This window comes from Amblyomma mixtum, chromosome 2, assembly GCF_055824585.1.
Source record: "Amblyomma mixtum isolate Tamu chromosome 2, ASM5582458v1, whole genome shotgun sequence".
NCBI lineage: Eukaryota > Metazoa > Arthropoda > Arachnida > Ixodida > Ixodidae > Amblyomma > Amblyomma mixtum.
In genome coordinates this window covers 149,404,810-149,417,294 of record NC_143013.1, presented here as the reverse complement: position 1 = coordinate 149,417,294, position 12,485 = coordinate 149,404,810, and the positions used below count along the sequence as shown (strand labels likewise).

Genomic DNA, 12,485 nt, shown 5'->3' with positions numbered 1-12,485 from the left:
GGAAAAAGAAGCTTTTGAAGCATATTTACACTAGTGCTGGCGGATATCAAAGCTTCGGAATCATTTTAACAAGAAATCTGATGAAGTTGTAACACTTAATTTTTAACTGTTGCCGCTCGGCACCTGATTGCGAATAGATATTTGTACCTGGCCATTAGTAATCTCTGTGTCAGGTTTTTAGAATTTTGAAAATGCGGTTACCCTCGCTACTACACCTCAACTGATTTGGTCTTTAACCATGTCATTCTAAAACCGCGCGCTTGTGGCTTTAATAGTTAACTTTCCGCCTACTACCGAGAGGAACCTTAGTGTAATTAGAGATTATAGCCGGCTGTTGGTAATCGCCATATCAGTCTTTACAATTTCAGAAATGCGATTGCTCACGCTCCTGTGGTAAACGCATTGGACCATTAATCGCGCTATTCTAAAACCGCAGGCTAGCGGGAGGGTACAAAAAGGCCCCAATCAAATCAATGCACCCAGTGATGCACATTAAGATGACATCTCTGCCCGCCGGCCCTGGAGCAGCGAAGTGGTGAGGAGTGCGGAGAACTGCAGCACGGGCGAAGTTGAGGTTATCGCGTGGTACGTGAGTTACGGTATTCTCAGCAGTTACCTTTGTAAATGTCTTGTATGTAACGAACAGTAAACTGAACGCGCTGTAGTTTTGGAGCGAAAAGCTACACTACGCGGGTCAGAGCCGAGTTTCGCGTGTGCGGTAGCTGCCACTTCTGTGCATGTGACGTCATGAGCGGCGCAGGTGCGTTGCCTCCTTGCCGCGGCTGTCGCTGACTCAGCCGGCTGACCCACAGATGCGCCGCGCGCTACTGCGCATGTGCGTCGTCTCCTCGCCACGGCCGCCGCCTGGCCTTAGCCGGTCCGCGCATTTATGACAGATGCGCCGCGCGCCACTGCGCATGCGCCAGGATGGTGCGCCGCGTGTATATAATGCGCTTGGCGGAGAACTGGCGGCCGCGTTCGACATGGAAGCCAAGGAGAGTCCGGCTGCTGCTAAACGACGCAGAAGAGCGGAGAAATTGAGTTCTTCCGATCCAGAGGTAGTCGCCTGGGAGCTGGCCGCCAAACAACGGAGGAAAGATCGAGACAAGGCGAAACGTGCATCTGAAACACCGGAACAACGCGAGGAACGCCTCGCGAAAAGACGTCTCCAAGAAGCCGAACGACGCGCTATGGCCACCGCTGTGGCCACTGGTAGTCAGCAAAGTGAGGAGGAGGAGCAGCAGAAGGAGGAAAACATTGAAGAAGATTCAAAGACTCCCCGCTACACTGAACACGTGTTAAGGCTAAGGGAAAGCGCGAGTGCGTCAAGAGTGTTTATGTCAGACTTTGTGAACAGCCCGTTTGGCAATTTTTGTGATGTGTGTGAGAGACTATGGAACTTTTCGCTACGTATGTCCAGGCTTAACCTCAGCTAAGCCACAGCATATTTTTTCAAGTCCTTAGTGTCCCCCTCCTCCGGGATTAAGACGTTGTTAGTGTTCTTCCATGCTGCCGGGACGCTCGAAGTCATAAACTATAGCGTGCACAGTGTGGCTACTTTTTCCAGCGCTATTTCCCCACCGACCTTCAACATATCTACTCTTACCTAATCCTCGCTAGTAGCATCTCCTCCCGGTCTTGCCACCCAGTCTTTTCTTGCTTCCTTTTTCGTTGCTGGCGGGATGTCTCACTGCTATGCGCTGCTGTCTCTCTCAATAATGTCCTCATTGCATTGGCTACTGCCTATAATTGAGTAAAGCTGTCCGGCTACTTTAACATTCTTATCCGTACTGATAATGACATTGGCCTCTTTGTCTTGAACCAGGAAGTGGAATCTGCCCGTGGTGGCATTATCCGGGCGCGTAACCCGTCCATCACTGAAGAACATTCGTTCAACTTGGTTACCGGAAGGCCTTGTGTGTCTTGCGGGGAATAAAAAGAAATAAAAATAAATATAATTAATAAAAATAAAGAAACAACAGCGCCTGTTAAGTACTCTAAAATGAGGACGCCAAGGCGCTGATTGAACCCATAACGCTATCGCTTCAACCCTTGAGCCAGAGCCTATTCCCCCAAATTTACTCTGCTTCTATTTCACAGGGCGCAACCATCGTTTCACCGCGAAAGCGTTCCGACTCCTCTGAAGAAAATATGGCGTCGGCGTCGTCGGCTTTGCGAGAAAAAATTAATGCGGATAGAGTGGCCCTGATGGCTACCCTAACCGTCTGAATTACCCACACTAATGCCAACCTGAAACACAAGATTCTCCTCGGCCTCACGCAACCCGTCATGCTCAGAATATATGCCGGCCACGTGATCTTGTCACGTCATTATCGCTCATGTGACCTTTCGGCGTCATCACAACCTGTCCACCGTATTGTGAGTAAACTTCCCACCGTGGCTGGTGCGAGTTAAATTAATGATTGGTCGCGACAAGTTGCTCCGGAAGAGCAACCGCGGACTCAAGCACCACCGATGGTAGCAGCGGCCATCTCAGGGCAGTGCTGCATCGCTTAACCTCCAGTGGTGGTGGTGGTAAAGCTTTATTTCCCTTAGTAGGGGTCCTGAACGACACTGGGCTAGGCGCCAGGTGTAGAGGGTAGCTCCCACGTAGGCACAGAGAGCCCGAAGCTCTCCGCCGCCGCGCGGGCCTCCTGGAGAGCCCGAAGCTGGTCATGTAGTGAAGCACTTTTTAGTTGTCCCAGTGTTCCTTGTTCTTGGCGTAGGGGTCACTTGATACACAACCACACAGCATATGGGTCAAGTCTACACGTTCACTGCACTGTCCACACACATGTTATCCGTCGTAGTCAGGGTCGATGTGCTTCATGCGCCAGGGGTTGGGGTATGAGTTCGTTTGGAGCAAGCGTAACGTGACCGACTGGCTGCGTTTTAATTTCTTATTCGGGAGGGAAAACGCTCGTCTCCCTAGACAAAAGTGCTCAGTGAGCTCGTTGTACGTGAACAATTGATCCCTGTACTCGATATGTGGAGTAGCGGGGGATACCGGAGGGACGCGGCCGATGAGCTCTCGCGCCGCCTCGTGTGCGATCTCGTTGAGATTCCACAGGCCGCCCCTTAAGCTGCCCATGTGTGCCGGGAACCATACGATGGAGTGAACGGTGATGTTACTTCCTCCTAAGATTCGTAGCGTCGTCTTGTATATTCCGCCCTTGGTGAAAGCTCGAGTGGCTGCTCTAGAGTCACTGTATACAGTTGTGAAGCTCCAGTCTTTGAGAGCAAGTGCTATAGCTGCTTGTTCAGCTACCTCTGGCTTCTTGGGGCAAAGTGTGAGTGAGTTACGCGTTTGCCCGTGTCCGTCGACTACTGCTACCAAGTAGGCATGCTTTCCCGGTACGTACGCCGCATCCACGAAAGCTGTCTGGTCTGGAAACCTTGCCGCGTCCGCAGCGAAGGCTTTGGCGCGGGCGAGTCTTCTTCCTTGATTGTGGATCGGATGTACGTTTCTAGGGAAGGAGGACACTTCAATTGCTTCTCGCACGACTTTAGGTAACTGCAGGAGGTTGTCCCTTTCTGATATGGTGTTCAGGCCGAGCTAGACGAGAATCTCTCTGCTCGCTTTAGTGCTTGATAGGCGTGCGATCTGTGCCGTGTTCGGTACCTCGATGATTTCGGCAGGGGTATTAATTTCTAGTTCATCAAATAATTTCAAATACTGCAATTGTCAATTACGCATGTATGGGCATTAACCCATCAGCGCTACCCCGTAGTACCCTCGAGGAGGAGCTCAAGTGTCCACTCTAATTTTTATGCCCTCTCGGCCCAGTCGGCGACAGCAGCTCCATCACATTTTGGTCGCCCACAGGTGTACATTGGTCTATAACGATGAGGTGCATTGAGCAATGTGCTTCAAGCTTAACACATGCAACAGCTCTGTGCCAGACAGCGGCCCCGTTTACAGGAATAGCGAGGACGACTTCATAGTTCGCTGCGGCTGTTTGCTCCTGTTTCACATGGAGAGAAGTAAAAGAGATGAGCAACCCAGTCGCCAGGATGGAGAGGCGCTAGTCTCTGGCTTAAGTGGTAGCTTTTAGTGCATTAGCACTTAAGCACAAGCTCAGCAACTTCGCCTTTGCCAGAATCTCGCTTGACCTTGAAGCAGCCTAGGTGTGGCGCGTAAATGGCAGATGGGTTAGCAGAGTCATGTAACCTTGTGAAACCGTCAGAACCGGCCCACTGGATTCTGAGCAAACTGCCCACCCCCAGTTTCAGCCCAAACTCTACTGCAGTAAAAATCAAAAATGATGCAACGTGACACAAACTTATACCATATGAGTAGAGAAACGAACGCTAAAAGACGGAAGGCCAATACAGCAGCTAGCAGCTGATATGACTTTTCAACTAAGGTAAGCTTTTAAAATCAAGAAAAAGCATAGAATGTCAAGATAACATATGCAAAACCAGGGCTAGCCGTTCTAATGCACAGTAATTCGTTATGAGCGTCAAGCTAACCGCCCAGATTTTTTTTTTCATGGAAGGCCTGCCTAACTTCTGTGTAGAGGAGTGCAAATTGAGGGCTCTGAGTCGTACGGAATTCTCGAGAGGATGGTTCGCAGTGCACTGGGGTAGCCAAAAAACGCTTCAAGAAGTGCGGTTGCAAGGCGTCCCTTCTGCAAAGAAGAATGAAAAATGGCGGGTCCTTCTTTGCACATTCGTAATATCAGCGTAGCTAACTGAAACATGGAGTCCCAGTTAGTCGGGTGGAGGGCTTGCTGCTGCAGGCATCCCTCTCCGTCGTCGCCCGAATGCCGCTTAAATGGGGTGGTCTAGCAGAAGGCAAACCACCGTCGAGGGCTGGTGGAAGGCATCATGGGAAGGTACCAGCCACAAGAAAAGGCGGTACAGTAAGTTGCATTGGTGCTGGTGCGCCCGTGAGTAGGCCACCGGAACAGAGCTCTAAGGCTCTAGGTTGATGAGGGCTCTCGAAGCGAAAGAGTATCGGCTTGTTTCTGCGCCAGCGGAGCGGAAGGTTTGGCGAACTCATTAGTGGGATGTTCTCATTAGAGGGATGGAGACACCAAAATTTTGGTTGAAGTATTGTTTGTTGCAAACGTTGTGTACTGCCCCAGGACGCGTGATATGTGCGCGCCGATTCATATATGCGCGGTAAATAATTTATTATCGCATTCTTATACTGAGTGATTGCGCTTTTGGATTGTGAGCGCCGGGGTGTGTAATGACGTAACTCCCAAGGAACAGCAGCAACCCTAGTCACGTGGGCCCCAAAAATTACACTGTAAACAAAAATATACCCAAAAGGGAGTAAAAATGGTGGCGGCCTCTCTTTTTACTCCATTTGTGAAAACATTTACTCCATGAGTGGGGAGTAAAAAGGTGAACTTTCCTCCATTTTACTCCCATGAGGGAATAAGGGAGTAAAAATGAGGATTTACCAGCATTTACTCAAGTCTAGAAAGGGAGTTAATTGTGGCAAATACTCCACCAGTGCCAAAATGGAGTGAAAAAAACACCATTTTGCGCAATCCGCCCCGCCGCCTAGCGTCTCGTCTGCTTCTGGTCAGTTGTCGGATAATGGCGGTAAATGACGACCGCTTGGTTACCATCGTCGCCGGATCTCTGCTGACTTCTTCTCCTTCACGGGCGCCTGCCGCGGTACAAGATATTGACTTGTCGCCGTTTTCCGCTACAGTACGTTACATAATTGAATTGCTCCTGTGAAGCCTCCAGTGCTCTAACAATACCTGACTTTCCTTTGTTTGTGTGGCCACCCCGTTACAGCCCCCGCTTAGGCCTAATTCTCACAGGCTTTTTTCAGTGTCGTTCTCGCAATGTGTTGCAGCAGATTATGTGTTGTATGAACATGGAACTTTGATAGAACAAAGTGTCAACGCTGAGTTTTTGATTGAGCTCATGAGGCCACATTTTTCCTCAGCCATGTTTAAAATCCAAGCCTTAATGAAGTGAATATGAAAGCAAACACTGCCATTCCAAACTACCATCACATGTTTTTTCATCTTTTCTGCTCTGGTTTTAGGTCAAATATAGCGTGGTGCATGACCGCAAAAACTACCCAGCGTCTCCTTTTCAGTTTTGAGATACTGATTATAATGTTACATCCCTTTATCTACGAACATGGCCAACGAAACGAGCTCGTACATCAAAAGGAGAAGACAAGCAGACGACTCCTGTCGCGTACGCTGCCGCTGGGCTAGCAGACGGCGGAAAGAATGCGTGACGCGGAGTCACATTAGGGAAGCGCAGTTTCCCAAGTTGCGTTGCCGGCGGCCCGCAGAGTACAGCCCGTTTCCGCCGCTGTCACTGCTGTAAGAATGAGCCTGAATGAGGATAAATAAACATGACGCCATTTTTGGGCTCCATTTCTGCGGGTAGTAAAAATTTACACCCTTTTCGCTCCAAAATAGCTTCCTTTATACTCCGAAATAACTCCCTTATATAAGGGAGTAAATAAAAAACACCATACATATGGAGTAAAAAAACCTCCTTTTGGGTGTCCGTTAGAGGACAAGCCATTTACTCCCTTTTGGATGTTTTTTTGCTACCAGTGCAGTGGCACACGGACAGCTGCTTCCTGCGCTCTCATGCGAATGCTATGCGTACAAGGACCTTTCGAAATGACGGCCGGCACTGCGATATGCTTGCCAAAACGAAGCTGGCGAAGGCCCACATAGTCTGAAACCAGGCGGCTCGCTTCGGCCGATCCCAGTCGGCATACCGCGTAGGCCAACGCGGCTTCTGCGTTGTATTTAGCTTTGCCACACTACGCCGATTCCGGCTCGGCGGACATTTATGACGGTGGCCCGTAGCCGACAGTGCGCCAGTCGGCCGACCCCTGGTCACATTACACCGACACGATGTCTCACAGTTCGCGCCGACCAGTACCCGTCGCTGTCTTCACATGGCTCCGCCCGCGCAGCCGAGCTGCGAGATTGCTGCGGTTCCCGTGACTGCTGATGACGATATCTGCTGCTCGCTTTTTCTTCCGCTGTTCCTACAGCAAATAGTTTGTGCATTCGCTAAATGAATGCTTCAAGATGAAACAATAAATTTCCTGGCTCTACCCAACAAATCTCTTTTGGCCTTGCCCTCCTGGAAGCTTTTAGGCCCCTTTTCACTCCCCCACCCCTCTTGTCACTATTTGCCTGCTCTACAGGATTCCCACAGGAATGCTCCCATAATGTTCCCTGCACCTCACCGCTGCTTTTGTTTACATTGATGAAACTGCGTGTTCATTCGGCATTAAATGTAAAGCAACGTTCTGCTTAGGATAAACCGTCTCTTCTTTTATGCGCTGATTGTACGTTAACCTGTTTACCCAATCCGATAAATCAGCAAAAATCGCCTATGGAAGTGAGCGCCAGCCTGCGCAGCACTTCATAGCCAGATTGTTGACACCGCGTATGTCCGGCGTTTCTCGCTGTTTGTAACTTTTTCCGGTGTGTTCAATACTTGACACTAAATTGCTTTTTCTAGCAGTATGTCCGGCACCCATCTGCAATAATTACCATGGCTTAATTTGTTTCATATACGCGAAGCCGACGACTGCTGCCAGGCGCTGCAGCAGTCAGCCGACTCGGTCACATCGGTTGCCGCGGCGCTTTCCACTCTATGTATTTGTGTCCTGAAATGTTCACAATCCTCGATTTCAGGTCACTGTTGTCGAAACAATGCCGGATGGCCATTTGTATCAGCCAAGACTTCTCAACTTGCTCTGCACAATCGCCGACATCGCACGTACGAACCCCGCGGATTCGCCACTACTATTCCTACCGCTGGTGTGTCAAAGGGCGACCATCTGAAATGTAGTCACTCGTTTCGCTTATTCGTAGTACGGATAAGGTGCAGGCAAAAGCAACTATAGTCATGGTCTCAACAAAGTGAAGGCTTCGCTCAGCCGTCGATGCTGATGCCAGCTGGTGTATCAGCAGCGGCATATTTGCCGATGAGCACAACGTCGGCTTGGTCGCCAACTCAGCGCCTGGCTGATGTCGCGCGTCGCCGTCCATAGGAAGTCACGTTAATGGGCTGTGATGCCCCTACTTTTCAGTGATATTGTTCCTACAGCGCTACACACCCACTATATCACTAGTGACGTGTCTCCATTGTGAGGAAGAAAATTGAGGGTCTCTTTTGAACAGAATTAAAATACATTTTAAGCGTTTTTTCCATGATATACTTCACCTCGGTTGGCCTTACATAGAGAGGAGCCCGTAATAAGCTATTTATATCCCCAAAATTTGACGTTACAACCCCTTTTAAAACGATTATGCAAAGTGATGGTCATTGTCCACAGTGGAAGATTGAGCTCACATACGATGGTTATAGAAGTACATACATTGCGAATGATTCTCAGTTTTAGTACCCAACAATATCTTGAAAAGGCATTAGTGAAACTTAACTTGTTGTACATTGCGAAGCAAGCAAAAGAAAAAAGCAGAGGTCTGGAGCATAGAGCAAGGGAGACGAAAACAAATTTCATGCAATTTTATTTATTGTTTCAAAGCACCATTCATGGAGGGTAAATGAAGGCGTTAGCTTTCACCCTGTTATCAAGTTCCTGCCGTACTCGATTGTTTTCATCAGGAAGCGGGGATCCGTTGGCATGTCACGCATGCCACACTTCTGCGGCGGAAAAAGAAGCAAAGACAAAGGGGTCCTGCGTCAGGCCTCACCCAACCCGCATAACTTCTCAAGTGTGTTAATTGGGCACAGGCACAGCAGGCTTATCCCCCTCCTTATCAACAAACGTGGCCTGACGCATAACGGGATGAAAGAAGAGGGTGGAATGAAGGTAACAAGTAGAATAAATACACGTCCTGATATTAATCCCGCATGCATAACAGGGTTACAAGGCACTCAAAGTCATTGCAACAAGTTGGTGCTATTTGCAAAAGTAGATTCAATAGCTATTTCTAGGTATTCTGAGGCTTGTACGGTTGCAAAAGACGTATTTATTCCTCAGAAATGTGCACTTCCACTGGAACGTCTCCCTTTTCACCCTTCGATTCAAGCTCGTCCCTTCAAGACCAGTAATGTGATCCTATTTTGAAGTGAATGGCGGAGTAGTGTGGAGTCAGGGATCAGCGCGAATAACCACGCTGACATTATCGCGAATTGGCAGCGAAAATGGCCAGGGGCGGCAATGCTTGTTTCAAATGCTTCGACAGCTTCTAGCCTACAAAATCTCAATCTTCAGTAAAATTGGCCTCTTTGTTATAGCAATGTTATAATCCATCATATTGTCCCGTCTTTTTTTTAATCAAAGCTCTTAATTTGAGTGTATGAAATCTGCAGCAATGTTTATAGAGCTCAGTTATTCTTTCAAAGTGAACACTATTTTACAGCTACTTTTGTACTGAGGAGATTCTGCGGTCCAATAAACCGATATTGTCGGATCGAACCCCGACCGCTACGGCGTACCGGAGATATAACGCTGCCACTAATGTTACTTCCGCCGCAACGTCGGTTGCATATCACCATTTTAAGAAAAAACATGGCTATGAAATTCCGAAAATTGCCAAAATGTTGATTTTTTTTAGTGTTCTTGTATTAATTTGTATGCCTTGTTGTTTATGCTGTCCTGACGTTAAATATCTGATATTGAGAGAGAAGCATTGTAAAAAATGTTGTTCCGCGAACAATGACGGCTATGCCTTCGGGGAAATGCTCTTAGAATGGGCATTCATCTACGTTACTGTCTTCTGTCTAAACACTTACCTTGTGGAGGTGTTTCGTTACTGTTTATCTGGTTAGGTACCATTTAGTTTGTTGCTCTTTGAGGATAATCAAGCATGTAAACAGACTGTTTTTCAAACATACAAATTTTCTCACTTAAATTTTCACTTTACTCCAGGTATATCAACGAACTCAATATCGTACAAATGAATAATGAAGACATGGTTGAGAGAAAACTGCTTAAAAATTTCTTGACCTGCTGCACGCCACTAGGAACACGAAAAATGTTGAACTGCTTCTGCCTAGGGGTGTGCGAATATTCGAAACTTTCGAATATATTTCGAATATTATATTTTTAGTATTCGTATTCGATTCGAATTCCACGTATTCGTGTTCTTTCGAATATTCGACCCGACGCGATTATTCGTATCTAGACGAATATTCATTGTGAGCACCGGCGTTCATTTCAGTCCGCAAGCCCTATCGACCGAGGCATAAAAACATGGCGGCGCCCAGAGCAATGCGCATGGATAAAGGAAAATTTTTTCTTCCTTCAAGGGCCATGTCATAGCTGACTACGTTGCTGAGCTTTTTTGTGGCTATACCTGCGAAGCTGCTATAGTCAGAGCTGTGCACGAAGTACCTCGCAATACGTGCCAGGTCAGTGCCAAGTGAGAGGGCATTTTCTGTGGCTGGAGGAGTCGTTTCAGCTAGAAGGGAACAACTTCTGCCTGACAATGTGGAGCAGCTGGTTTTCCTTCACGACAGCCTTTTATGTTCATCTCAGCAACGCGCTTTTGTGCTGATGGCAAGCTAGCCTTAATCAATGCTGTGTACTAGGCATCCTCTCTGATATTTCCACTCCTCTAAGAATAATGTTCGAGACATTGATACTTTTTGTGCAGCCACACACACCTTTTGTGTTCATTTAGTCATCGGTAGTTGAACTGTTATGTTCTTCGGTGCTCAAATAAATGTTTTGTAGTGGTTAAATGCGTCTGTCCTTGATTATTCGATATTCGATTCGATATTCGGAATCAAGCATTCGTGTTCGATTCGTATTCGAAAAATTTGGTATTCGCACACACCCCGCACACCCGATATTCGCAAATGGGGCAGAAGTCTGCCCCATTTGCTCAACTGAGCAAGCAGCCTTTTCACAAGGTGACGGGAACTATTATCTATAGAAAAAATGTTCCGGTATAGATAACCGTAAAAAATTTTGAGAATGGTCATAACAGTTTTTCTAATATGCGAAAAAACGTTTGTTGTGAATATGTTAATTTTTTTTTCTGAAACCCGCTTAATGCTCGGCGTAGGTCTGGTCCTAGCATTCGCTGAAGAAATGGACTGAAAGCTGCGCTTGACAGTTATGAGTTCGGCAGCGTCCACTATCAGGGCAGGTTGACGAGGAAACAGTGCCCCGCAAGCACGCAAGTTTCCGCAGAGTTGAAATTTGACGGAGATGCCGTATTTGCTTTCCACCTTTTCAGTGCTGTGAGAAACATTGCATAATAAGAAATTATTTGTGTCTACTTCTTGGTCTAGATGCCATCGTATTTTGAAAAAAAAAAGATGCGCACTGTTTTGAACACTTGGCGCTCAAAAAATTAAAAGCCCTTAATTCAGTACTGAGCAAGGTTGCCCAAAACATAAAATATGCGCCATGCAATTGCGGCATTCTTGCCGACATTAAGCGTAGTTTAAATTTCGATGCTTTGCGTAACATTTCTGCCCAAGATAGGAAACGCGTTTTTGTGAGACGGCATGAAAGACCCTTTCATATGGTCAGTGAACGCAGTGTTTCAGAAGGTACATATGACGGACGGCCAGGTGAGTTATTGATCAAGCTTGCGAGCACAACCAGACGACAAAAATAGCAAGTTTCCGTGCACATTCTCTTGAACAATAAAGATTCCGGCCGTAATTGCAAGCCATCATTCCAAGACATGAAGATCAGGCTCAAGAAAAGACACCATTGCGCGTAAGGCTTTAGGACTAAGAGGGCTTGGAAGTCAACCGGGGATTTAAGAGTATATCTGCACTTTAGCACTATAAAGAGTTGGAATTTCTTAAGGAAAGCGCTTTATGAAGCGTGCCTTCAGAATGCTTAATTTGATTCTATTTTGTGAATGTCAATCTGCGCCACCATTTCTACTTAGGGTCACGCTTCTTTTAGAACGCAGCACTTAGGCGCCCGTTTTGCTTTTCGCGGCTTCGCCGTCGCCGTTGTCCGTTGTAACCAGCAGTGGAAGCAATGGAGCGGGAGCTTGGAAAGGAGGAAGTAAAAGCGCAACCTCCTCCCATCCTTAGCAGCCGGCACGCCGGTAGCTGTGCATAGCAACCATGACGTCACACAGTAGCGAAAGAACAAGTACGCGCGCTTCGACGGTGGCAGCTGCACCGCCGCTCCTTCGCCAGACGCGTCGTTGCAGTCGAGTGAGTGAGACGCATGGCTCCGAAGCGGCCCAGTGATTCCGCGCCAAGCGGTTTGGGGAAGAGTAAGTGGGTTGGCTACTAGGCTTTCGCCAAGCGCACTTTAGAATTTCAGAAGTGTCTTTGGTATTTTTTTTTAGGAAAGGAAATGCGCAGTATCTGTCTCCGAAAGCTGCGAAATAGAGCGGAGGTTTAGAAATCAGAGGGTAAAATTTCTATATTGGTTTTTGAGGGAAGGAAATGCGCACTATCTGTCTCATATATCTCGGTGGACACCTGAACCAGAAGCAAGGCGCGTAACTGCCCTCTTGGAACAGTGGACACCTCAATCGTGCTTTAAGCTACGTGGCGGTAGTGACAGATGTGCGCTCCAT

General features: G+C 47.6%; 1 protein-coding gene across 1 annotated transcript in view; it reads left to right on the top strand.

The window, feature by feature from the left end:
• The first annotated feature begins 1,190 nt into the window (after window positions 1-1,190).
• The window catches only part of LOC149361237 (uncharacterized), an 87,304-nt gene continuing 76,009 nt past the window's right edge, over window positions 1,191-12,485 (top strand). Inside the window, exon 1 of the mRNA XM_089568031.1 lies at window positions 1,191-1,320. Coding sequence (XP_089424157.1) covers window positions 1,191-1,320 — 130 coding nt within the window. The remainder of the gene's footprint in view (window positions 1,321-12,485) is intronic.